A 24430-nucleotide genomic window follows, 5' to 3' on the forward strand; every position below is an offset into this window, starting at 1 on the left:
TCATGCTGCACATTTATTTGTTCATGGATCATCGTCTACTGGCCCTGATGAAGACGGGACTTCTCTCTTCACTTTTGTACCCCTGGTACCTACAGTCACTGCTGGCCCATGGTAAGCACTCAGTTAATATTACTGAATACTTCAGCCCGTTCAGGGAGCAAAGTGTCCAGAAGAGCTTTTTCTCTCTCTCCCCACCCTGCCCAGAGCCCTTGGTTTTGCCCCAGGCCTCCCCCATCGCAGCCAACTATGGTTTTTCTCCCACATGTCCCCAGCGTGTCCCTGCAGGTGACATATTTACTCTCCTGACTTTCCAGTGGCCACTCTTTCCAGGGTGGCCACGGTGTTGTTTCTGCCCTGGAGTCCTGCCAGTGCCTTCTCTGTTGACGGGAATTTATCACGTTTCAGTTTCTTTTTTTGATGACAGAACCTTCTAATGAGTCTCTGCTGTTTCATTCCCTCGAGAAGCAGCTCTCTTATTTTTCAGTATAGAGTTCAGGACAGAGAAAGCAAAGCAAATGGAACTGCTGCCAACTGTCCACCTGCCCATCCCTTTTACACGCGCACCAAGAAGGGAGGAAAAGAAGGAATGTGCAAGGAACTCGGGTCTGGAATCTCCCAACGGCATCGAGAATGTCAGTGCTGGAGGGTGTCGTAGGTCATCTCCTGTTCCCTTGGTTGTGCCCATACTGCAGTGGATATTCCAAATAATGCTCTTCCCAACAGGGTCCCCTGGCCCTCTCAGTCACCACATGCACTAGAGAAATAAAATCTCAATCTGGCTTATTTTGGTTAAATCATTGTAATAGCCACCGATTCTATTCACGCGTCCTTTTCCTCCTTCACGTCATCCATCAACTCCCATGGAACCTTCTCATGTACCCTTTTGTACACAAAATAAAATATCAGTGGCAAGGTGGCAAAAAATAGTAATAGCTGACATTTATTGGGTGCTAATACCCGTATCTTGCTGGTCTTGTGTTTTTTTTTCCCATTAACTCATCCAGTCTTCAACAAAAACCCTTTGAGAGAGGTTATTAATAATGCCCCCATTTTAAAGATGAGAAAACTGAGAAACAAAGAGGAAGTTGCCCAAGATCACACAGCTAGAAAGTGATGGAATCAGGATTAGAACTTGGCTGGTTTTAATTCTGGAGTCTCTGGTCCTTAGTTGCCATTCTAGCCACTTAGTAGGGGAAGAAGCGTAGCTGTCAGTTTGGGTGTGTAAATTCTAGTTTTATTTTAGTTCTCTATACCACATTAAAACAGCCTAGGTTGGCTCAAGAAGTTTGGAGGTCGGAGTCAGTTGAGTGCTGTCAGTTGTGCTCACTACTCATAGACTGGAAGCTTCGCGAAGATGAGAACAGGCCTGTTTCATCCCAGTACATCCCCAGCCCCAGATGCCTGGCATGTCGTGGGAAAATGATATTGTTGAATGAGTAAATTTGATTTTTTTTTTACTGTTTTATGACTGTTTAATACTCCCCTTATTTAGTCTTTGATACGTGTAATGCACGAAAAAGAAAAAGAAAAATGGAAGCCCCCAACAATCTCCTTTTTCCTTAAAAATAAGCAAGCAGATAGAGAATGTAAAAGTGGTATTTTTGGTTCCCACTATTCAGGTACTTGTTATAACGTAGCATATAAACCCTCTAATTGCAGGGACTTAACATGATAAGAGCTAAGTGCATTTCTCACTCATGTACCACTCCAATGTCCTGGTCAGAGGGTGGTTTCACCCCCCAAGGTGATGTAGGGACCCAGGCTTCTTTTATCTTACGGCTTCACCATCCCCTGGGGCCTCCAAGTCCTCTGCTTCTAGCTAGGCAATGCAGGGAAGGCACATCCATTTTTTAAACACCCTGGCCTGGGTGAAAAAACATCTCTTGCTCACGTTCCATTAGAGAGAACTAGTCTCATGGCCACCCTTGGACGCAAGGGAGCTTGGGAAATCTGTCCCCAACCGAGCAGCTGCCTATCAGCTATGGAAGCAGAAGCATGATGTTTTGAGGACGATTACCTTCCTTCCGCCACAGTGAAGACTAAGTACTTTCTTAGGCTGCCGTTTAACGTAGGATGTCCACCGGACAACACATTTAAACTTAGAAATGTCACCATCTTAGGCAACTTTTCAAAACCTCACCTAGAAAAATGGAAGAATGTTATCAACCAAACCACGGGCATTATTTGGCATGAGCTTGGAATACGGGTTGGAGCAAACTCTTAACCCTGACTAGTTACTGCTTGATCACAGACAACTTACTAAACCTCCTTGAGTAGTTTTGTGCAGTTTCATGATGATTAGAGGTTACATATATGTAAAGGTCCTGGCAGACAGCAGATAATAGATAAATGATAACTGGTATTACTACATTTTCTGAAGATTGTTTTATGATTTTTAACTGACGCATACTTGTACATTTTATGGGGTACAGTATGATGTTTCTATACAGCACACAATGTGTAATAATCAAATCAGGATTATTAGCATCTCTATCACCTCAAACAAAAATCTGCTTTTCTAGGTATTTGAAAATATACAATAAATTGTTAATTGTAGTCACCTCAAAGTGTTATAGTACTGCAGTCCCCAACCCCCGGGCCACGGATGGTACCATCTGTGGCCCGTTGGGGGCTGAGCTTCGGGCCAGGAGGTGCAGGTGGGCAGGTGAGCGAGCCTTCATCTGTGTTTGCTGCCCATTGCTGGCATCACCTCGTGGGGTCTGCGCCCTGCAGAGCACTGGATTCTCATAGGAGCACCAGCCCTGCTGTGGACGTCACACGAGAAGGAGCGAGATTGCTACTCCGAGAGCCTGGTGCCTGATGATCTCGGGTGGAGCTGGGGCGGTGGTGCTGCCGCTGGGGAGTGGCTGCCAGTGTAGATTGTCACTGGCAGAGAGGTGTGACTGTACAATGAAGGTGGTGAGCTTGGGTCATCGAGGGACCTCCCCCCCATCCCTCCACCCCCCCTTCCATCCGTGGAAGGATTGTCTTCCATGAAATCAGTCCCTGGTGCGAAAAATTTGGGGACAGCTGTGAACACTTGAACTTATTTCTTCTATTTCTCCTATTTGTATCCATTAATCAATCTCTGGCTATTCACCCCCCATCCTCCAGCCTCTAATAATCACTATTCTACTCTCTAATTCTATGAGATCAACTTTTTTTGCTTCCACATATGAGCAAGAACATGCGGTATTTGTCTTTCTATACCTGGCTTATTTCATTTAACACAATGTCCTCCAGCTCACCCCTGCTGCCAGAATGACAGGATTTCTGAACAAAGATTTCTTGAGTAAGCAAACATACCTTCTTAATTTTAAACTGCTTTGAAAATAGAAAGTGTAATGAAGGACAAGTAATGAGCCTTATGCACATATAAGATGTAGGATAGTGTGGATGTCATACTTCCAAGTACAGATGTTACAACATCTGCCCTGCATCCAGCTCAAAACCAGAAATCAGAGTCTAATCAAGCAGCATGATTAAACTGCTTGTAATTGCCCAGAATTCTAGTAGGAGCCATGGAAGATGAAAAATAAGCATAATATTATTTTCCATGATTTATTGAGTATATATATTATATTACTTAATCCTTACACCAACCTTGAGGGAGACATTACTGTTACCACTGCCACTAACACATATCTCGTTACCATTGCCAGTTTGCCGATGGGAGAACTGAGGCCTAGACAGGGAAAATAATTGTCCAAGATGGTTATAGAAAGTGGTGGGACAGGGATTTGAACCCAGTCAGTCTGACTCTAGAGCTCAAGCTCTTAATCCAGAAGCCTGGGCTCTTGTTGGAGGAAATGGTTTATCTGTGTGAAAACACTCGCACACAGTGCATGATAACATTGTGCTGAAGTGTGGTTCCAATTATAAATGCTATAGGAATTCAGTCTGGAGAGGAACTCCCCGTGCTTGGGCATAACTGTGTGCCAGGCTTTGTACTGGGTGTTTCTTGTCCTTCCCAATTAAGGAGAGACAGCAGGGCATATATGGGAGGGGAAGAGTAGGAGCTTTGGAACTGGACAGGTAGGGTTTAAACCCTTGTGTGGCTATTGACAAGCTGTGCAATTTCAGGCAAATTAATTAACCTTTTTGATATGGTTTCCTCAACTGAAGATAGGGATTATAACAGCTACCTTACAAAGAAGAGTTTACTGTCCTAAAATGATACCCCCATATGGTAGGTGCTGTTCATTCAACCAGATATTGATTAAGTCCCACACACCTGGGAGTTAACACTGTCAGCCAGAGTAAACCATGCTATGTTGCTGTACCAATACCCCAAATCTCAATAGTTTAACACAACAAAAGTTTAATATTCATTCCCACTACTTTTCCAATGCAGGTTTGCTGGGACTGTTCTACCATCTTCACCTAGAGATCCAGACTGGCTTGGGGGAGCTCCAACTCTATACTGCTGTATTGTCAAGACAGGAAAAAAAGGACATAGGCATTTGCCCACTAGCTCTTAAAGTTCCCATGTGGAAGCAACACATCCCACTTCTGCCCTCATTCTATTGGCCTAAGTAAGTCCTATGGCCACATCTAACTTCACGGGGATGGGATACTGGATTCCTACCACATCCCAGGGGAGGGAAAGAACTAGAAAATATTTGGTGAACTATTTTAACAGACACGATCTGTTTACCTGTCCAAACAGATCTGCTAATCCATATCCTAGGAAGAGGAAACTGACACTCTGAGAGGTTAAGTCATTTGACCAAGGTTACACCGCCAATCCACTGGTGAGCCAGGACTCAACCCACATGCTACTCACTCTGATTCTTGAACCTATATGCACCATGTCCACTGACTCTGTAGAAAAGCAGAACAGTTTCAGGATGGGGGCAGGGAGGCCCTGCAATGTAGTGGACAGAACAGGAGTTAAATAAACATGGCCTTTTTGTGTTTGTATTACCGCGATTGCTCCTGGGAAGGCAGGCAGGGACAGAGGGGTTTATGTCAAGCATTGGTAGAAGAAAAATTTGGCCAGATAAGAATACCCAGCACCAGCGCGCAGCAGAGGCAGTGTGTGTGGGACACGGTGAAGGCCGTGTTTTAGGCCATTACTCTGGCAGCAGCGAGGGGTGTCACCGGGAGGACAGGATGTTGCAGGAGTGCAGGGCAAGGTGATAAGAGGTAGACAAGAGTGAGGACGGCAGGAATGCAGAGAAAGGGATGAACCTGAGCTGCAGAAGAGATTCCAGCGAGGTTCACTGGTGGAAAAGTAAAGAACCGCTAGAGATTTGCAGAACACACCATACACTCTTCACTCTTCCTATCCCGGTCTGGTATATTGTACCATTTATACAAAGATTCCCCAAGGCCTCTTTTTCTCTTGCCTTCTTCCTTATTTTTCCTTGCCCTTCCTTACGAGAACCGGGACAGCCTCCCCGCGGTTGGAGGCCCTTCCTGCCTGACCGTCACGGTGTGGGGTAGGGCCCTCGTTACCACCGCCAGGACCTGGCGCTTCCAGTTAAAGGAAAAATCCCAAGGCCCGAGGGGGCCAAGCGGCCCGCAAGCCGCCTGTTGCTCGGCAAAGGGGTTGCTCAGCAGGCCCGGGCCCTGATCCTTCCCAGGTGCCCGGCGTGCCCACCTCCGATGGCGGCCTTGGCTGGCAGGGTGGGCGTCTCTGCGGACCCAGCTCTGTCCTGCGTCTTTAGCGCCCCGTCTCTTACAGGCACCCAACTCTCCTCCCCTCCAGGGCGACTGTCCCCTCCGGGGTCCTAGACGGAGTCCGAGGCCCGGCGGTGCGGCGGCGGGTCCCGGGTTCAGCCTCAGGGCCTCACTTCGTCCCTGACTCCGTCAGTCTCCAGAGGAAGCACGGGGCAGGGCCAAAGCGACCCTCCTGGGGCTCCCCGGGGCGCGCAGCTGCTGCGGGCGTGCGCAGCCCTTCCCCAGCCGGAGGTGGGGGCCGGGGGCCGCGAGGCGGGGATGCCAACCCGGGCGGGGGTGCGCACTGCGGCGGGAGGGGGCCGTGACTCACGGCCTGTAACCCAACACCGCCCTGCCGCCCCTCCCCCGCCTCTCGCCAGCTCCGGCCTGGCTGCCGCCGCGACACCTAAAAGAAAATGAAGGGGCGCCCGTGCCCGGGGCGCCCCGGGCCGGACTGCGAGCAGGCCCCGGCGGCCACCGGCTCGGAGCGCGCCCGCTCCCCCGGCTCCGGGGCTCGGCCAGCCGCCGCCCGGACGCGAGCAGGCGCCGAGGCCCAGCGGCCGCCGCGGGAGCGGGCGGCGGCGGCAGCTGCGGAGGGCCCGCGGTAGCTGCGGCGGAAGAGTCCGGGGGCGCCCGGAGAGGGGCGCCCGGGCTCGGAAGCCCCCGGTCCCCGTCCGGCCGAGCGAGGACAAAGCCCCCCGGCCGCCACCGCCGCGGCCTACGCCGTGCCGCACAAAGGGCGAGTTGCGACGCGCACCCATCCCCCTCCCAGTCGGGGTGGCCCCGGCGGCGGGTGGCGGCGGGGAGGTGGGGAAGCCCCGGCCACGCCGCCCCTCGCTCCCCCTCCGCGGGGCCGCGCGAGCGCGCCGTCCCGCCCCCGCCGCGTCTGCGCGTCCTCCCGGGGAGGGGCCGGGGGGCGCGGCGCCCCACATAACACTCCCCCTCCTGCGCTCGGAGCCACCCTCTCCCCTCCCTCCTGCAAACACCACCGCCTCCCCTGCCACCGCCGCCACCTCGCCCGACGCGCCGCAGCTCGCCGCGGCCGGGGGGCGGTGCGCGGACCGTGCGCGCCAGGGGCGCCAGATGTGGAGTCCCCGCCGCCGCCTGTGACCGAGCCGCAGCCCGAGCGGGATCGGGCCGCCTCCCCAATGCTGCGGGGGCGACACTGAGCGCACCCCGGCTTCCCTCGGCTGGGACCCCGACACCCCGAGTACTGTGCCCGGTCCTGTCGTCTGCAGCCCGGCCCGCCCGGTGTTTGGACATGGAAGGGGCCGCTGCGCCCGCGGCGGGGGACGGCCCTGATTTGGGGCCGGGGGCGCTGGGCTCTCCCCGGGAGGCGGGGGTGGGGGCGACTGCAGCCCCCGCAGCGGCGGCGGCCCCGGAGCCCAGGAAGCCGCACGGGGTGAAGCGGCATCACCACAAGCACAACTTGAAGCACCGCTACGAGCTGCAGGAGACCCTGGGCAAAGGCACCTATGGCAAAGTCAAGAGGGCCACCGAGAGGTTTTCGGGCCGAGTGGTGAGTGGGGAAATCCCGGGGGGACGCCGGCTAGACGCGGCTTGGGACCAAGGGCGTGCGGGGTGGGGGTCTACGCGCCCTGGGGCACTCTTGATAGGGACGGGGCTCCTCGGGTCCCCCCCAGACAGACTGCTCACTCTCTCCCCAGCACCCTGTGACTCAGGCGTGTCTCTCTCTCTCAACACTTGTTACATCCTGTCTGCACATTTTTTTTTGTTTTTTTTTTCCTCAAAATTGATACCACCGGCAAAGTAGTGTTTTAGAATTTGCCAACACTTTGCAGCGTTGGGAGTAACGGGGTCTTCCTTATGGGCACGCATGGTCTGAATGACCATGCCCCGGAACGCCTTATTACTACAACTCCAAAAGACCCACGTCGTCCTCAGGTTAGAGCTGGTCCCTCAAGTCCCGTGTCCTGTAGGTGTCCCTACCCTGCTGCTTCTACCCATCAACCCACAGACACCGCATCCTCCTACTCAGGCTCTCCATCACCCCGTGCTGCTGTGGCTGCAAGGGAGGGCAGATTCCTGCCTGTTTTTTTAAGAGAGAAGGTTAGGGAGCAAAAATAAGGGCTACTGCAAGCTGGAGGACTGTGACAGTCCGGCTTCTGGGATAACTGAATTGCTCCGGGCATGGGTAGCTGTGCAAAGCGCTGCGCTGAGTTGCAGCAGATTCAACTGCGTTTCAGGCCCTGGCTGCAGGGCTACTAATTTGCTTAGAGAGTCTAGCCCAGCTGCCCCTGTGACAGCTGAAACCCTGCCAGGGTCCCCGCACCATTTGCACGGCTCCAAGGAGTGCATTGAGTGCCCTGGGGTCTCTCTGCATTGGCCTGGCCTTGGTTTGTTGTCATTTGCCTTTCTGCAGAACAGGCCCCTGACATCCACACTGCTTGTGGCTAAAGAGTTGGGTTTAAAGTGACTGACTATTGCAGAAAGATTTTGTGTGGTGTGTGGCGGAAAATTAACATGGTTCTTTGATTTGAAGCAGATCAGATGTATTTTCGTGGATTTAGGGCTAGAGTCAGAAACTCATTATGGGACTCCTTGTGTGTACTTTTGGGGGGTGTTTTGGGGTCCAAGGTTGCTCACTAATGACCGCAGGGAAAAAGCAAAATGAATTGTCAAATAGAATGGTAGGTTGGTTTTGACATTTTTCTTGTGCGTTTGTGCTGGGACAGTCCTATGGAAAATGGGGACCTGTCAGCAAAGTTCATCTCCCCCCCATTCTCAAATATGTGGATACCTAGATAAGCCCCTCATTTTTCAGATTTGATGTTTGGGTTGATGCAACTTTATTCGTTAACTTTTTTTTTAAAAGTCTGTTATCAATTAATTGGTAATTTAAGACCCACTTTTTTTTTTTTTAAGCTGCCTCTGTAATAAACAAATTCTACAGCAAGCAAGTGGTTGAGAATTCACTCCGGGCAGGTGCCATTTGTGTAGGTTGAAAGTTTTAGAGGAGATGGTTGGAAAGATGACTTCTGCTGAACACGCTTTCACGTCTGCAGAAGAAGAGGCTGAGGAACGTGCACTTCATTCATGCTTTTCTTCTGAGGTGATATTCCCCAGGCTGGCTGTTGAATAAGCAAAAACTAAGCTCAGCTCCTTGCTCATGTTGTCTTAATAGCTGTTGAAGAATCTCGCTGGGAAGTTGGGAAGCAGAATAATGAAAAACAGACGCAGTTCGAGCTGCAGGTTGAGGACGTGAGAATGTGAGAGGTTGCTGAGTGGTAAGGGTGTGCCTGGGATCTGTGAAGGGACCCCAACATCTACATGCTGGGGAGCCGCCTCACACTGAGAGAATGAAAGCTTGTCTCGTGGCAGATGCTTTTCTGAGCTTCAGTGGGGCTTCCTGTCTGGTCTCCTCCTAGCTGTCTGATCCACAGACTAGGTTAGAGTCAGAGGGACTTGCATCAGTAGGCAGGAGCCTGCCTTTTTCTTTTGGTGGGTGTCTGTCTCTTTGCAGAAACGCTGAACATTCCGTCCGGAGTTCGTCGAACGGCCAGTAGGGGGCGCCCTGAGAACGACAGAGGCTTATTTCTTAGGCGCAAGACTGAAGTCCCGCTGTGTTATTGTCCCGCCCTAGTTCATTTTCCCATTGTGCTATTAATTTCAGCGAAATCTCTTGTTTTACCCCAAAATTATGTAAAGATTTTGAAGCTGGCAGGAGACCCAGGCCAAGGAACTGGCAGTCCCCAACCTGATTCATTTCTGCTTTCTCCTTGAGAGCTAAGCTTAGCATATGAGCAAGGTCTGCTGGTGAAAACCTTGCATTAAACAGATGGGAAGACTGAGGTTTGGATGAAGGGAAGTCCTCCTTGGCCCGGAGTCCTCCCCAGGCTGAGCACACTGCTCACAGATGGTGTCGGAACTTAAGTGAGAAACAGGAATTGTCAAGTGGAAAATTTCCTGTGCCTGGCTGAACACAAAGTAACACAAAACAAAAAAATTGGTCAGCAAGTTATTCTTGCCCATAGAGTGCCTGATGACTCAGAATCTGTCAAGAGCAGCAAGAAATTTTCATCTCAAGGATGAACTTGGGAGTTTTCTTCCAGTTCCGGTGATGCACTAAACATCTACAACTTGCTCTGGAAGGTGCAGTTGAGTAGGATGGAGAGCGCACTGTCTTAATTCTGCCTTTCCGATCTTGGGGTAACATTCAGAAGCGATGCTTTATTTGTGTTTGCAACAGTGCCCTGGACAGTGTCCGTCAAGAGGAGCAGTGGTTCTAACCGGCTTTGCCAGGGTAAGTGGCTGAAGTCAGGTGCCAGGTGTCACATGAAATCAGCATTCCTGTCCAAAGCAGGGCCCTTGCTCAGAGAGGAGAGAAGTTTTTAAACAATTAAGATGTTGTGGCTTTAACTTGAACATCTGGAAGGGCCTTCTTCATAAAAGGGAGTTGCAGAACCAGGAGCTTGGGGTCAGCTGGTCCAGCCCTCTGCATGGTCCCAGGATGCCCCTGAGGTCTCACAGCCACTGCTTTAAGCATCTCTATGAGACAAGGACTCGAAAGTGGCTTGTTCCAGAGACTAACAAGCCCAACAGTGAGGCACTCCCGAAGAAAAGCCAAGAGCCCTGGATCTATCCCTCATTAGCTTAGTGACTTTGGGCAAGCTATGTAACTTTTTGAACCCCTAGCTTCCTCATCTGTAAAATGAACTACAAATTAGCACCAGCTTCATGGACTTGTGAGACTTGAATAAAATAATCTACATAAAGCCTCAAAAGAGGAAATTAACCAATTTAGTTCCTCTTATCATATTTTTTTTCCTCATCTCATTTAGGATTTCATTTAGATTTTGAGACCATCAGAGAGACACGATCACACAGAGAGAGGTAGAAGAAATAATCAACTTTTCAGGGTAATTAAAGTAAATGCTACATTCATTAGGGAGGTGTACTCATAGGAAGGTGAGATAGTTGGCTGGATTCAGACAGGATCTGAACACATGTCTAAAGTCTAGCATTTGAACCTTGTTTATTGCACAACTTTTGTTTTGATACAGCTTTGGGCAGGGCCTCTGCATGCATTTTCTCTGAGCCAAACTCACGTGGCATGCATTTTCTCTGAGCCAAACTCCTTGAACCTTCAGACTGAAGAAAGCATTGCCAAAAAATCCAAAACCAAAACCACACAACTTCTGGGGGAGACGTATCATGTGATCACCTCAGCGTCAAGGGCCAGGTTCACCTTTCTGCACAGGTTATCTCTTGTGAGCAGTATATGGTGTGGTGTGAGCTGGGGGCAAGCTCCCAGGGAAAGGTCTGGGATGGGAGTGGCAGGACCCATGGACAGTGTCCCCTCCCCAACCCTCTGTCTGCCATGGTGCTCTTGGCCAACAGAACATTAGCTTGGGTGATGGGGTATCCTTACCTAGCAAGCCAAGTGATTTGATCAAAAATGGGTATTATTAGCACTGGCCCAAAGTTACTCTTAGCCTCATGCTGGAAAACTGTAGGTCAGGGAGGCAAATTAGCAACCTGGCCTGCCAAGCCAGGGGGTGTATGGACATCATATGCATGGTAGCTGAGGTGCCGTGTTGCAGCTAAGGCCCAAACCTAGTTTCAGAGTGTAAGGGACCTCTGCAAACATGTGGTCCAAACTTCTCATCCTTGAGGTGGGAAAAATAAGGCACAGAAGTGTTAAGTGACTTTTCTGAGGTTGCACAGCTGTTAAGTGACTGAGCTGGGTGGAAGACACATGATTCTTAGTTTGGTATTTTTCCATCACTCATTTAATAAATCTTTACTAGAGCAAGACATGGGCCTCCCTCTCAAAGAACTTACAATCTAGTAGCAAAGATGAAATGTACTTACAAATATTGAACTAATTTCAATCAGTTCAACAAAGATTTATTACCATCTTCAATGTGCTAGTCCCCATGTTAAACGCAGACATATAGACATGAATAACAGCCAAGAGCTTCCAGACTGGTGGAAGAGACAGAGTAAGTAGTTGATAGGCAATGAGCAACTCTTTTATAGAGGACTTGATTGTTTTAGGTGATTTTCAAGTTGGCATGTAGCTCATTGAAGCTTAGTGCATCAAACTGAGTTGGATCCTGGGCAGGAACACCTCCTCCCTGTATTTCCACTGCTACTATTATTATTACCAGCTGATATTTTTGAGAGCTTGGGGATCCACTGTTCTGCTTTACAGACATTTTCCCTCATTTAACCCTCACCACAACCGTATGAGATGTGCACTCGAGTTCAATCCATTGTACAGATGGGGAAAGGACACGTAGGGAGGGTAGTGAAGTTGCCAATGGTTATACAGCTGGACGGTGTCAAACAAGTCTGTCTGTTTGGAAACCCATTGCTGCTAGAGATATTAAGAACCTTCCTTAATATAGCACAGCTGTTAACCTCTGGATTTGGGCGTGGTACTTCCCTGATGGTGCCAGAAGAGCAGTTATGGGCTGATTCTTTTCCCGGGTGGTTTTTTTATTGCTAATCAGGAAGGGGCTGTAGAGAAGGGCCAGGACATACTGCAGGATCAGGAGAGAGCTTCAAGGGGTGGGGTGCTGTGGAGGGCAAGTGCTGTTGAAGATGAACCTTGATTTGAGCTTCAGAAGACTGAAATGTGGGGCATTCCAGGCAGAGGGCAGATTCCAGCGCATTCATTCATGTGTGTTTGGGGAAAGGTGGGCAGTCCAGATGGCTTGGAGTGCCGGATTTGTGCTGGGATGCAGTGGGAGGCTCGCTTGGTAAGGTAGGATGGGAGTAATAATAATAATTGAAAATAATAATAATAACAATGGCAGCTAACACTTCGTGAGTGCTTGTAACATGCCAGGTACATATTAACTGACTTAGTCCTCATGACAATCCTGTTATCCCATTTTCCAGATGAAGAAACTGAGTCACAGAGAGGTTAAGTAGCTTTCCCAAGGTCATGCAGCAGCAGAGCCAGCGTCTGGACCCGGGCGGTGTGAATGCAGAGACCTTGACCTTACCCCTCCCTCCAGAGGTGTCTGAGCTGGGTTTGGATCACAGCAGGGCTCTGAGCCCATCAGTTTGGTGAGCTGGCCTGGAGCAGGGAGGTTTTCGCAAGAGTTGAGGTTTGAGAAGATAAGGATCGGAACCAAGTTGTCTGCTTGTTGTGAGCTGTCTGCTTGTTGGACCCTGAGGAGTGTGTTTTAATGAATCAGGTCAGGGAGCTCTCCACCTGGACACACACTGAGTTCTTTGTTCCCCAAGCAGCCTCAGACCCTGGAATTCCTGGGGTGCCTCAGGGGGTGAGCTGGTTCACTGCCTTGCCTGAAGATAGAAATGCACCCACACCCCACCAGGATGTCTTGATCTCGCATCCTCCTGGGAAGCAGCAGGAGATAAAGAGTTGAGTCAAGGTATCTTGTCTGTTACTGTGCCCTGACTGTTTGAATCTGTCCCACAATGCTGCCTATTGTCAATGCCTTGCATAGTGCCAGGCACATAGTAGGTCCTCAACAAAGGTTCATAGGATGGAACGGAAGTGAATTAATTGAGCAAGAGAATATCTTGGGAGGTATAGACAACGTAGATTATTCATCCCTGACCTCAAGGAACTTTCAGATTTGTTGGGAAGGAAAGACAATGGCTGGAAATGAATGACAGGCTGTGCAGCAATGCCTGCAAAGACAGGCCGACCCTTCCCTGCACGAATTCCCCTCTGTTACCTTTGCTCATGCGTTTGTTAGGGAGAGATGTATATCCAAGGCTTGTCAGGTTCCTGGCCATGGCTTCCTGTCCTCAGTGGCTCTGGAGTCAGACAGCAGAAGTCTCATTTGTCTTTCCCACATGAAAGTCCTGGAGCATCTGTAAGTTATGATTTGTGAAGTATCTGCTTTAAAGCAGAATGCATTTATCATCATACTGGCCCAGACGACACTGTAGAGTGCAGGAATGAGAGGATCCCAGGCCCCAGAACAGGAGGGGCTGGGCCAGATGACCCACCCGTGAATGGAGTCTGGCTGAATTGATAAAATTCCCTGGAAACAGCCCAGGAGCAGCCAGATGTTGGCTTCATGGCGAGGCTCTTCGGTAAACTTTTAACTGCATGTTAAAATCAGGGCCGGGCGGTTCCACTCCTAGTTCTTCCCAGGAGAAATGCAAACATATGTCCACACAGAAACTTGTACACAATTGTTCATAGCTGCATTATTCATAAGAGCCCCAAAGGGGAAGCAACCGATGAATGGACAAATAAAATGTGGTGCATACGTTTTATTTATGGAATATTATTTATGATCTATTCCGCAGTTTTATTTATGGAATATTTACACGGAATCTTATTTATGGAATGTTATTCAGCAATAAAGAGAAATGAAGTCCTTAATACATGGCTGCAACATGGATGAGCCACGAAAACATTATGCTAAGTGAAGGGAGCCAGTCACAAAAGATCACATTCTGTATGATTCCATTTCCACGTAGTGTCCAGAATAGGCAAATCCACGGCGACAGAATGTAGATTAGTGGTTGTCAGGGGCTGGGGCGCTGGGGTTGGAACTAAATGGAGAGTAGCTGTTCATGGGTGTGGAGCTTCTTTTTGGGGCGACAGAAATTTTCGACAGTTGATTGTGGTGATGGTTATACAACCCTGTGAATAAACTGAAAAGTCCTGATTAATGATATGTGAATTCTATGACATGTGAGTGATATCTTAATAAAGCTGCTATTGAAAAGAACCGTGGGGCCTCGGGGTGGGGAGTAGGGATGGGGGGAGGAAGCACATATCTCTCAGGCCTTCCAGAATCCAGCCTGGGTTTTGACTCGACATTTGCGCTCATTGCGTGTAGGAAGGAGAGGTCAGCGTCCTGCCGATTGGGGCCAACAGAGAGAGCCCTGGAGCCAGGCCCCCTGCATCCACGTTCACCCCACCCCTTGACAGCTGTGTGACCTCGGGCTAGTTATGAATCTTAACCTCCGTTTTCTCATCTGGGGCTCGTAATAGTTCTTGTTTTGTGGATTGTCCAGAGGATTCAACAAGACAGCGCAGCTAAGCATTTCACCCAGTTCCTGACACATAGTAGGTGCACAGTAAGTGCAGCCAGAGCTATTGCTAGTCTAAAAGGGCACCTTTGTCTGAATTAGAAATAGAGCTCCTTTAGGTGGGTATATTTGACAAGGCTTCTGTCCGGCCTGAAGCAACTCCCCCCCCCCCCAGGCTGGTGGTTCTGCAAGAACTCTGTGGGCTGGGTACCACTCACTTGCTCCGCTGGCCGGGTGCCCTGCGCCTGTATCATCTGCACATCTCTGTTTGGCAGCCCTGGTGGTAGCTCTCTTCATTCTTCTTCTTGGCTACCACTTGTCGCAGCTACTCCGTGGCTGAAGACTCGCCATGAGAAAGACGTAACACGCATACACCGGTGCTTGGCCCACCTGCTTTTCCTTTCAATCTAGCAAGAAACCAGATAGTGTTTAATGAGCGCTTAGCGATGTGTGCCCAGCACTGTGGGAACGTTCAGAGAAGAATATGACAAGTCCTGCCATTGAGATACCCAGAGTTTAGTTGGGGCTAGGTAATTAATACATCTAGAATAATCTGAGACAGTGCAATAGTTTGAGTATAGAGATGAGGTGTCCAGGAAGAAGTCAAGGCTGTAGAATCAAACAGTCTTGGGTTCAAGTTTTGCTCTGCTACTCAGAAGCTAGAAGATCCCGGGAAAGCTGCGTATTTTCTCTGGCTTCTGTTTTCTCATCTAGACAGCGTGGCTACCGATATCCTACCCAGTGGGATTGCCATCAGAAATAGGATTTGCATGTTTCTGGTGCAGAGTCTGGTGCTTAGTAGGCTCCTGGAGACCAGAGCGAGTATCACTATTTCGGGGAGGAGTACTAATGTGGAGTACCCAGCCATCTTCTTGTCTTGGCTCCTGGCTCTCTTTGCTTGAAATCTTCCCATGCGACGTGTGGGGACTGAAGTCTGAATCTGCCATGTCCTTCAAGGGTCCTTGGTGTGCAACCCCCACTTACTCCTTATTCCTCTGCTTCAGGCCTGTCTGTTTCCTTCAGGGCCCATGAGTAGTGGGGGTATTCGGAGTATTTGTCTGGAGGCCCCCCCTTCCCTCCCACATCAGAAAGACAGCAGGGCTGCTGCCTGTCTCACTGGTCACTGCAGCCTGGGGCTAGGTGTGTTGAATGAACGAATGAACACCTGCAGGAAGAAGGCTCTGGCAATCCTGGGAAGGCAGAGTTCCGTGAGGGTGGGAGGCAGCAAGGAAAGCCCCCTGGCGCTCTGTCCTGCTCCTTTCCTGTCTCCCCTGCCACCATGCAGAGTCACCCATGGCCAGGTGCCTCTCAGTCGCAGCTCTGCACCATGCGGGAGAGGAGGCCCGGGCCCTTCCTGAACCCATCTCCCACCCTTGGCGGCTGCTCCCAGCAGGCAGCTCTTCTGAGCCCCCACACTTGCCCGGCTTCCTCTGGAGAGGCCGGCCCCCATCTGAGAAAGTGGGCTCTGCAGAGCACAAGCTTTCCATGCAAAATGCATCTGCGGGGGTTTTCAAACCATTTCTCCCTGGGTTGTAAATCAAGTACTTTAAGAATTGTAAACCGGCTGGAGTGCAGAGTTAATGTATGTCTGGAAAAAACGCCATCATGATTTGCCTTTTAAACTGGAGAAAAGAATTCCACTTCGTTTACTTTCATTAGAGATATTGAGATTTCCAGTGGGAAGGCGCTAAGAGGAGGCTGCGGTAGGTGTAGCTCCCTCCCCGGGAGGGGCGGGGATGCAGGCGGCTCAGGCTCAGCTTTCATGTGTTTGGCTGAAGGGCAATTTCCCAGTTTCAGAAAGGTAGCTGCTGCTTTCTCTCAGTCTCTCTAATGGCCCCTTTGCCTCCTGTCTGTGCCAGGCTGCTGTCTTTCATGTGGCTCAAGGGCCACGGAGCATTTGATGGCAGCAGGTTCTAAGGCATCCTGGCTGTGGCTGCTGTCATTTCACTGTGAGTTGGGCTCAGCTCCTGGGGGCGTCCCCCCAGCTGCCAAAGGACACTCACGTCCCGTCTTCTACAGGTGGCGGAAGGGAAGCAGACAGTCCAGTCTCGAATGGAAAAAAGGAGACGCTGGAGCCAGACTTCTTGGGTTTGAGAGCTCCCCACAGACCTCCCGTGTACCCTTGAGGTAGTCAGCTGTGACTCAGTCTCTTAACCTGTGAAATGGGAGTTGCCGTGAGGGTAAATGAGTTGTGTGTCGAGTTCTTGGGCAAGTGTGTGGCCCACAGGAAGCGGTCAGTGTTAGTCTGGGAAGTAGCCCTCCTGAGAAAGGCAGGGTGGCATCTCGTCCATCTCTGTACCCCCAGCAGTCTGGGCACGGTGCACTGTATGCAGTAGGCGCCCCGGTGTTGAACACCCCCGCTTCACCTGTGAATGGCGGGGGCTGAGACAAACACGTCTTCAAAGGTCCCTTCCAGCTCATAGGAAGAGACTCAATCCCAGGATTTGCTGAATGGAATTGGTGAAATGTAGACTTCATTTCCTATTGCTCGGGTTTTGGCAGAAGGACTCCTTGCTGGGGGAAGGGGTAGTATCTTCAGTTCTCGAAATTGCTTTTCAAGCGTCAGGAGCCTCTCACGACGGGGAGGTTTTCTCGCCTTCCCTGCTCTCTGGCTCCGTGGGATGCGTTCTGTTCCGCTCAAGGCAGCTGTGACTTTCTTAAATGTGTCCATGAGGTGGGTCATGAACTTGAATCTGTGCGAGATAGAAAAGAACCTTCCAGTTTTCCCATGTGTAAATGGATGGCATGGGTAGAACTTGCCCCCTAGGTGGTCATAAGGGTTCCTGGACAAAACACGTGCTGAGGCCGAGCGCGGTGGCTCACGCCTGTAATCCTAGCTCTCTGGGAGGCCGAGGCAGGCGGATTGTTTGAGCTCAGGAGTTCGAAACCAGCCTGAGCAAGAGCGAGACCCCATCTCTACTATAAATAGAAAGAAATTAATTGGCCAACCAACATATATAGAAAAAATTAGCCGGGCATGGTGGTGCATGCCTGTAGTCCCAGCTACTCGGGAGGCTGAGGCAGGAGGATTACTTGAGCCCAGGAGTTTGAGGTTGCTGTGAGCTAGGCTGATGCCACGGCACTCACGCTAGCCTGGGCAACAAAGTGAGACTCTGTCTCAAAAAAAAAAAATGTGCTGAGGACAGCACCTGACACTCGGCCGGTGTCAGGCATTACCGGCCGGCCGCGTTAGTGGTTCTTAGTGATATTTGAGGTTCAGAGCAGGGCAAGCTCATGTCCCACTGGCTTGCCCCGGGGGGATGGGGGGGATCCTGCTCGTTCCTTAGATGTGTAGATTTCAAGGGGGCTTTGCTTTTGGTCCCAGTGAGCCAGATACTCGTGGCTGCTGCTGCTCTCAGTCATGCAGCAGGGTCTCCCTGTAGACACCATTTATTATTCTTCCCGTGGCTTCAGCAGTGATCGAGGGGCCTTCAGCACCCGGGGAGAGCTTGGCTTCTTGATCCTGGTGACAGGTAGGCTGCAGGCAAGACTCCAAGGAGCAGGAAAAGACTTGGCGGGGCCCTCTCCCCAGGAGCGGGGATGTTTGCTGCAGTCTCCCTTAAAGAAGAGACTTGACTGCTATGTTTACTACAACTTCCTCCTTAAAGACGAACACATGAAGCTACCTTTATTGAGCATTTTATATTAGCCAGGCCCCATGTTGAGCACGCTGCCTGTATCGTCTCTCTGAACGCGTAGAACCGTTCCAAGAGATAGATGCTATCACTGTCCCCACTTGGCCTCAGAGGTAACCAAGGCCCAGGGCCACACTGTTTGTAGTTTGGGGACGATGACAGGCATGCAACCCACATCTTTCTGAGCTCCAAACTGCAACTCTAGATTGCTTCCCAAGAAGAAGGAGAAATACCTGTGTCATTTTTTTTTCTTGTGGCAGGTGTTCCTTCTGCCTGTCCCAGGTGGCAGGTTTAAAAATATTTATTCAAATATTCGTGGAACTCCTCCTCAGTGCAAGGCCCTGTGCTAGGCACTGGGGGAGACAAGAGGGAATAAGATATTGCCCCAAAGGGGCTCACCCACCTCTCGATTCTAGAATGTGCATTTAATCCTTACCATATGTAAATCCTCAGTCTTTGTGGTCCACGCTTATCCCTCCCTGCTGCTCCATTTAAGGAGACTGATTTCCTGTTGCATTTTTTTTTTCTTGGCTTTAATCTCTCAGAATTTCATCACTTTGCATCAAACACATCCATTACACGGCCTTGGCTTCCTCAGTATCAATTAGAAGAGATGCCAAAAAACTTTGAGAAGCTCTCAATGGTCCTTGGTGCAATATAATTACCTTGTGCATTTCTGAGTAGATTTGAAAGTGAACTGAACTCTTTCATCGATTAGCGGAATAGTGGAGGAAAGAGGCTAATAGTCCGTTTCTCTGGTGAGCTCAGAGCCCAGCACGTGAACACGTTTGGCTGGAAAGGCAGGGCAGGGATGCACTCACTCTGGGGAGTACCCCGTTTTGCATCTTCCTCCTGGTTAATGGGTATCTGTTTTTCAGGCAGAGTCAAATGGAAGGCTCAGAGAGTGAGTGGGCGTGCAGGCAGCTGGGAGCAGGAATCCTGGAGAGGAGAGCAGTTACGTGGAAATCTCCACTTACCGAGTCGTAGCCACCTGCTTGATTGTGTAGGAAGGTCTAGAGCAGAGGGAGGATCCTTCCCCTAACAATCCCAATAGCCGGAAACATTTATTGATCTATGACAGGTGCCGGGCACTCTTCTAACTTCTGTACCTGCTTTCTTGCCTTTGAACCTGTATGATTATCATGTTCATTTAGCAGACGAGGAAGCAGAAGCTTAGAGGGGTCTAATGACTTGTCACAGAGCTGGGATTTAGGGCTGCATTGTCTGACATCAGGGTTCATGGTTGTAACCACTGGGCTCCATGGCCTCTCATGGGTACAGAGCCCTGGAAGCTTCTGCAGCTCTCTGCTTTGGTTCTTCCTCAACCTAGCAGGATGGTAGACACCTGTTGACTCCAGACTTAACTCGGAGAACTCATCTCCATGCTTGTGAAAACAGCAATTTGAGGAACTCCGTTCCATAATCCTAGTCATTCTGTGTCTTACTCACATATATATATATATATATATATCTCCTCCTGGAGCCTAGTTCAGTGCCTGGCACACATTAACAGGGCAATAAGTATTTGCTGAATGGCTGTGGAGTGTTTTGAGTCTGGGAATGTTGTCAGGAGACCGGGGTGCTGGTTCCACCATTGCCACAACTTAAGCTGTGTGACTTTGGGCAAGATATGTCCCTTACATGGCTTCAGCTAACTTATCTGTAAGATGAGAGCTGTGGGCCAGATTTTTGTTTTAGGATTCATTATTCATTCAGCGGATATTTACTGAGTGCCTGCCCTGTCTCAGATACTGCCGTGGGCAATGGGGCTCCAGTAATGATGAGACAGAATTAGGTTCCTGCTTCCTTGCAGCTCACATTCCAGCCCCTTCCAGAAACTGCATTTTGGGAGTCTTCATGTTTTGTTCCAGAATTGCTTCAGAGCAGCAGTTGCTGAATTCTCGTCTGGTTGTCTCCCTCTACACTAGAAGGCAAGCTCTACAAGGGCAGAGGGTTTCACAAGTTTTATCTACTGAGGTATCCTATGTGCCTAAAACAGTGCTTGGCAAATAAATCTTGTTGACATGCAGGTATGCATGATTGAAGGCGATATCTCTTTCGCTGATGAAATCTCGGGCTATAAAAGTTCTAGGGTTAAAAGCCTAAGAAGAAAATTCAGGAGCGAAAGTTTCATTTTCTAGGAAAAACACTGTCTTTATACAGGCAAGATGCAGCTGAGATTGGGAAGGTTTATTATTATCCCTGCTAGTTGAGGGATTAGCGAGTCAGGCAGGATGCCTTGCTTTTCATCTGGTGATGCTTTTTGCAAACCGCAGAGCAAACAAAACAAAAACAAAAACTCTCCCTCCCCGCCCCCCCCTTTGCTTCAAGCAGAAAAAGCACTTGCTTCTTAAAACAGCTCATTAAGGAAGAAGTTATAACAAATATTTTGCATTTCTCTGGTGGCGGCACAGTCTGAATTCCTTTCAGCCCCACCAATGAGTTCTAATTTTATGAAATGTTTGGATTAGCCACCAATTTTCCGGTGGAATTTAGGAGGCTTGTATTCGTACTTATGCTTGAAGTGAAGAAATCTCATAAAATCCATGCAGTGTCTCCGGCCCAGTGGGACGTTCTAGCCAAGGACAAAATGACCATCAACAGAATGACGGGGAAGCGGGAGATCTCTCTGGCAGCTGTGGCCCGGCTTTGCTGACAATGGTGTGATCTTGCACTGCAGTCTCTGGGGCCTGGCTGGGCTGCATACTATTTTCAACCAATCATGGGCTATAAAAATTCCAGCCCAAGCACAATGCCTTATACCTGACCTTGCTCTTTCAATTCCCAGAGCCAGAGAACATTAGGGCATCTGGCAATTGGGTGAGAGGCATTTGATAACATGTGGCGCTCTCTGTTCCCCTCCTCATGGCTCCTGTTGCCCTGTGTTGTAATTTCCAGCTCATGTATCTCTCTCTGCCTCTCAACCTGCACTGTCTAACATGGGCACACATGGCTACTAAAGTTAAAGTAAATTATAAGTAAGTAAAATAAAAAATTCAGTTCTTTGGTTGTATCAGCCAAATTTTAATTGCCCAGTAGCCCTGTGTGGCTAGTGGCTGCCATTGGACAATGCAGAACTGATCATTTCCATTATCATAGAAAGTTCTTTTGGGCAGAACCAGTGCTGCTGTAGACACTGAGTTGAATGAGTGCAGGGACATGCTTGGCCCCTTACCTTACTTCATTGACCGTTTAGCAATTGCTGTGATCTGTAAGTATCGCTAAGCAACCTTGTTCATCATGTTTGCTGTATTATCAGTGTCTAGAATGGATGCCTGGTATGTATTAAGCACCCAGTAATGAATGACTGATTCAGCATTGCTTTATATATGCTTAACACTTGCTGGCTTTTTGAAAAAAAAATAGAACGAATACTTCTGGGGCTATAACCCTTGAATGGATTCATCTGATATTTATTGAGCAGGGACCATAGGTAGGGAATTGTGTGAGGCTCTGGAGGTACAGTGATGAGCAAACCAGAGACACGGGTCCTCTAGTTAAGGAGGTTATTTCAGTACAAAGGCTCTTAAAATTTTAGGGGCATGTGAATTTCCTGGGTGTGCCTATTAAAAAGCACCATCCTTAGCACCCACCCCAGAGAGTCTGATTAAGCAGGGCTGGGCTAGGACTTAGGGACACCTGGTTATCTTGCATTTTAAACAAGCAACTCAAGTGACCGTGATGGTGATGACCCACGGTCTACACTCTGAGGAACGCAGCTCTCGACACTGGGAAGCTGGGCGCTGTGTTCACCCGGGGACATACTTCCCACTCCTTCAGTCTACACCTTCTCTTGTGATAAATGGAAGGCTCTGCTAGTGGGCCTGAAGCTTGACGTCTCTTTTCCTGTTATCTAATCATGGGGTAATGATCATGGCAAACAATTATGTAGAGGTGATTGTGTGCCAGGTGGTATTCTTAGCATGTTAAGTCACTGACCTAAATCCATCTTCATGGTAACTCTAAGTGGTACACATTGTTATTATCTCCATTTGACAGGTGGATAAACCAAGGCACAGAAAATCACTTGCCCATGTTTATACTCCTTGTAAGTGGGGTTCAAACCCTGAACTGCTGCAGTACTGCTGCTCACGGCCACTGGATTGTGAGCATGCTGGTGTGCTTTTTATCCTTTCTGCCAGTTGCTTGGAATCAAAGTTTAGGTATATTTATGAAATACCTGTTAGGGGATTGCCACGTGTGAATGTTACGAGCTATGTTGATCTATAAATGGACATCCCTGCCCTCAGGGAGCATAATTATTGAGTGGACATTCCCTTGGGCCTACTGTGCGTCAGCCCTGTGCGGTGTGCCCAGGCGTGAGACTTGCACTTGGCTCGATGGCAGGACACAGGCACAGGCAAAGACGTCCTGAGAAAGTGTCACACACAAGGTAGGTTTTCTTCTAGACAGGAAAAGCAAAATAAATCTTAAAGATTGAGATTTCCCTCATTTTGCTGTTTGTGACTCAGTTTTTATATAGTTTTGCTGTTTTACTCAGTAGGGGTTGTGTGTGTGTGTGTGTGTGTGTGTGTGTGTGTGTGTGTAGTAGGGGTCCCCCAACCCATTCTCGTGGCACTCTTGTTCATACCTGCTTTTCAGGAAGGGTGTGCCTCCCTTCCCATCCTTTCTTAACCACTTAGAGAGGCAGGAAACCTCTTAGAGTTGGGAGCTGCCCACAACTCCTGGCCCACGTGGGAGAACTTTGGAAAGAGAAGAGTGGAAGGAGGGAGGGTGACATGTAGAGGCTACTGCGAGACGTGGGCCTCCCGCAGGACACACTAGATGAGGCCGTTTACACGCATTATCTCGTATGATCTTCACGGCAACTCTGTGTGATTCTCACTTTACATGTTACGAAGTCAATGCCAAGAAAAGAGTAACTGATCTGCTCGTAAGCAAGGTAGCATTGGAGTTAAAAACTCAGGTCTGCCTGATCCCACTGCGGGCTCTTCCCAGGACACCACTGGTTCCCGGTCCTGGCTGAGCATTAGAATAACCTGGGGCTTTTGTAAAAACACTGATGTCTTTGCCCTACCGCTGGCTGACTGAATGAGGCTGTCTGGGGACCCAGGTATCAGTATTTCAAACAGGTCTCTTGTGTCGTTGTCACACACTGCTTGGGTCGAGAGCCATTGGCTAGAGCTTGCTCATGGCAGAGGTTCAAGGGTCTGCACTCCGGAAAGTGTCCCCATCCGTGCCTGGGCAAGCTGGGACCTTGCCCGCAGGAAGGTGAGTCCCCTCCTCCGTGCTCTGCCAGTCCTCCTGCTCCCTGGGCCTGGTGCGCCCACAGCCGTCTCACTGGACCCGGCCGGGACCTTCGGCTCTGTTGCATCACAGGCTGCCCGTAAATCGGCAGCCGCTTGTTTTCTTTCTAGGCCCCGGTTGTAGTGACCTTTGTCTGTCTGTTTACTTCAGGGAAATAATTCCATCCTGCAAAATCAATTCCCTGGGGGCTGCACAAGTACATTTGGCGGGACTTCTGTGAGTGGGGTGACCTGAAATGCCTTCTCAAAAAGGCTACAGCTGCTCCCTTTCTCCCAGCTCCTCTCACTGTGCCCCGGACGTGATCCCCTCCGCGCCCCGTTTGGGCGGTCTCGCCGTGGCGTCCTCATGTGCACACGGCTCTGCGCAAGGCCTGTTTGTTGTTGATGATGATGATGATGATAAAATGGTGATAAGAGCCAGCACTCTGGGAGCATATACTGTATGTTGGGCACAGTCCTGGGCATTTTCTGTAGGTTATTTCACTTCATTTTGCCATTTCTTGGTGACCATGAGAGTAAACCTAAATCTGAAATTGGGCTTTTGATCCTTAGGAGAGGGGGGCGGTTATAATGGTGCCACAATTCCCTGGCCTTGTTGGAGGGTGAGGTGTTTCATGGGCTGTAGGGGCTGCCGTGGGGTGGGTAGGTGGCTGATTGAGGGGAAGGGCGTGGGAAAAGCAGAGAGTAGCTCAACTTCAGTTTGCCATGAGCCTCCGTCAAGGGAATGGAGGATGCAGATTAATCTGATGTTTTGGTTACATGGAAATACTAAGTTCTAATAGGGAGCTCCAAATAAAACTATATTTTTCCAGGTAATGGAAGCTCACCCATTTAAGAACCAATCCTCTTAAATATTGTAGACATTTCTTA

The 24430-nt window shown here is 49.6% G+C and overlaps 1 protein-coding gene across 2 annotated transcripts in view; it reads left to right on the forward strand.

Annotated features, from left to right (window-relative positions):
* The first annotated feature begins 6479 nt into the window (after nucleotides 1–6479).
* Nucleotides 6480–24430, forward strand: part of NUAK1 (NUAK family kinase 1) — a 75806-nt gene continuing 57855 nt past the window's right edge. Inside the window, exon 1 of one of the 2 annotated variants that reach the window (XM_012772754.2) lies at nucleotides 6480–7183. In XM_012772754.2, the coding sequence (XP_012628208.1) occupies nucleotides 6926–7183 (258 nt within the window). In that variant the 5' untranslated portion in view covers nucleotides 6480–6925. The remainder of the gene's footprint in view (nucleotides 7184–24430) is intronic. The other variant, XM_020287879.2, reaches the window with a different exon arrangement.

The sequence above is a fragment of the Microcebus murinus genome, chromosome 10, assembly GCF_040939455.1.
Source record: "Microcebus murinus isolate Inina chromosome 10, M.murinus_Inina_mat1.0, whole genome shotgun sequence".
NCBI lineage: Eukaryota > Metazoa > Chordata > Mammalia > Primates > Cheirogaleidae > Microcebus > Microcebus murinus.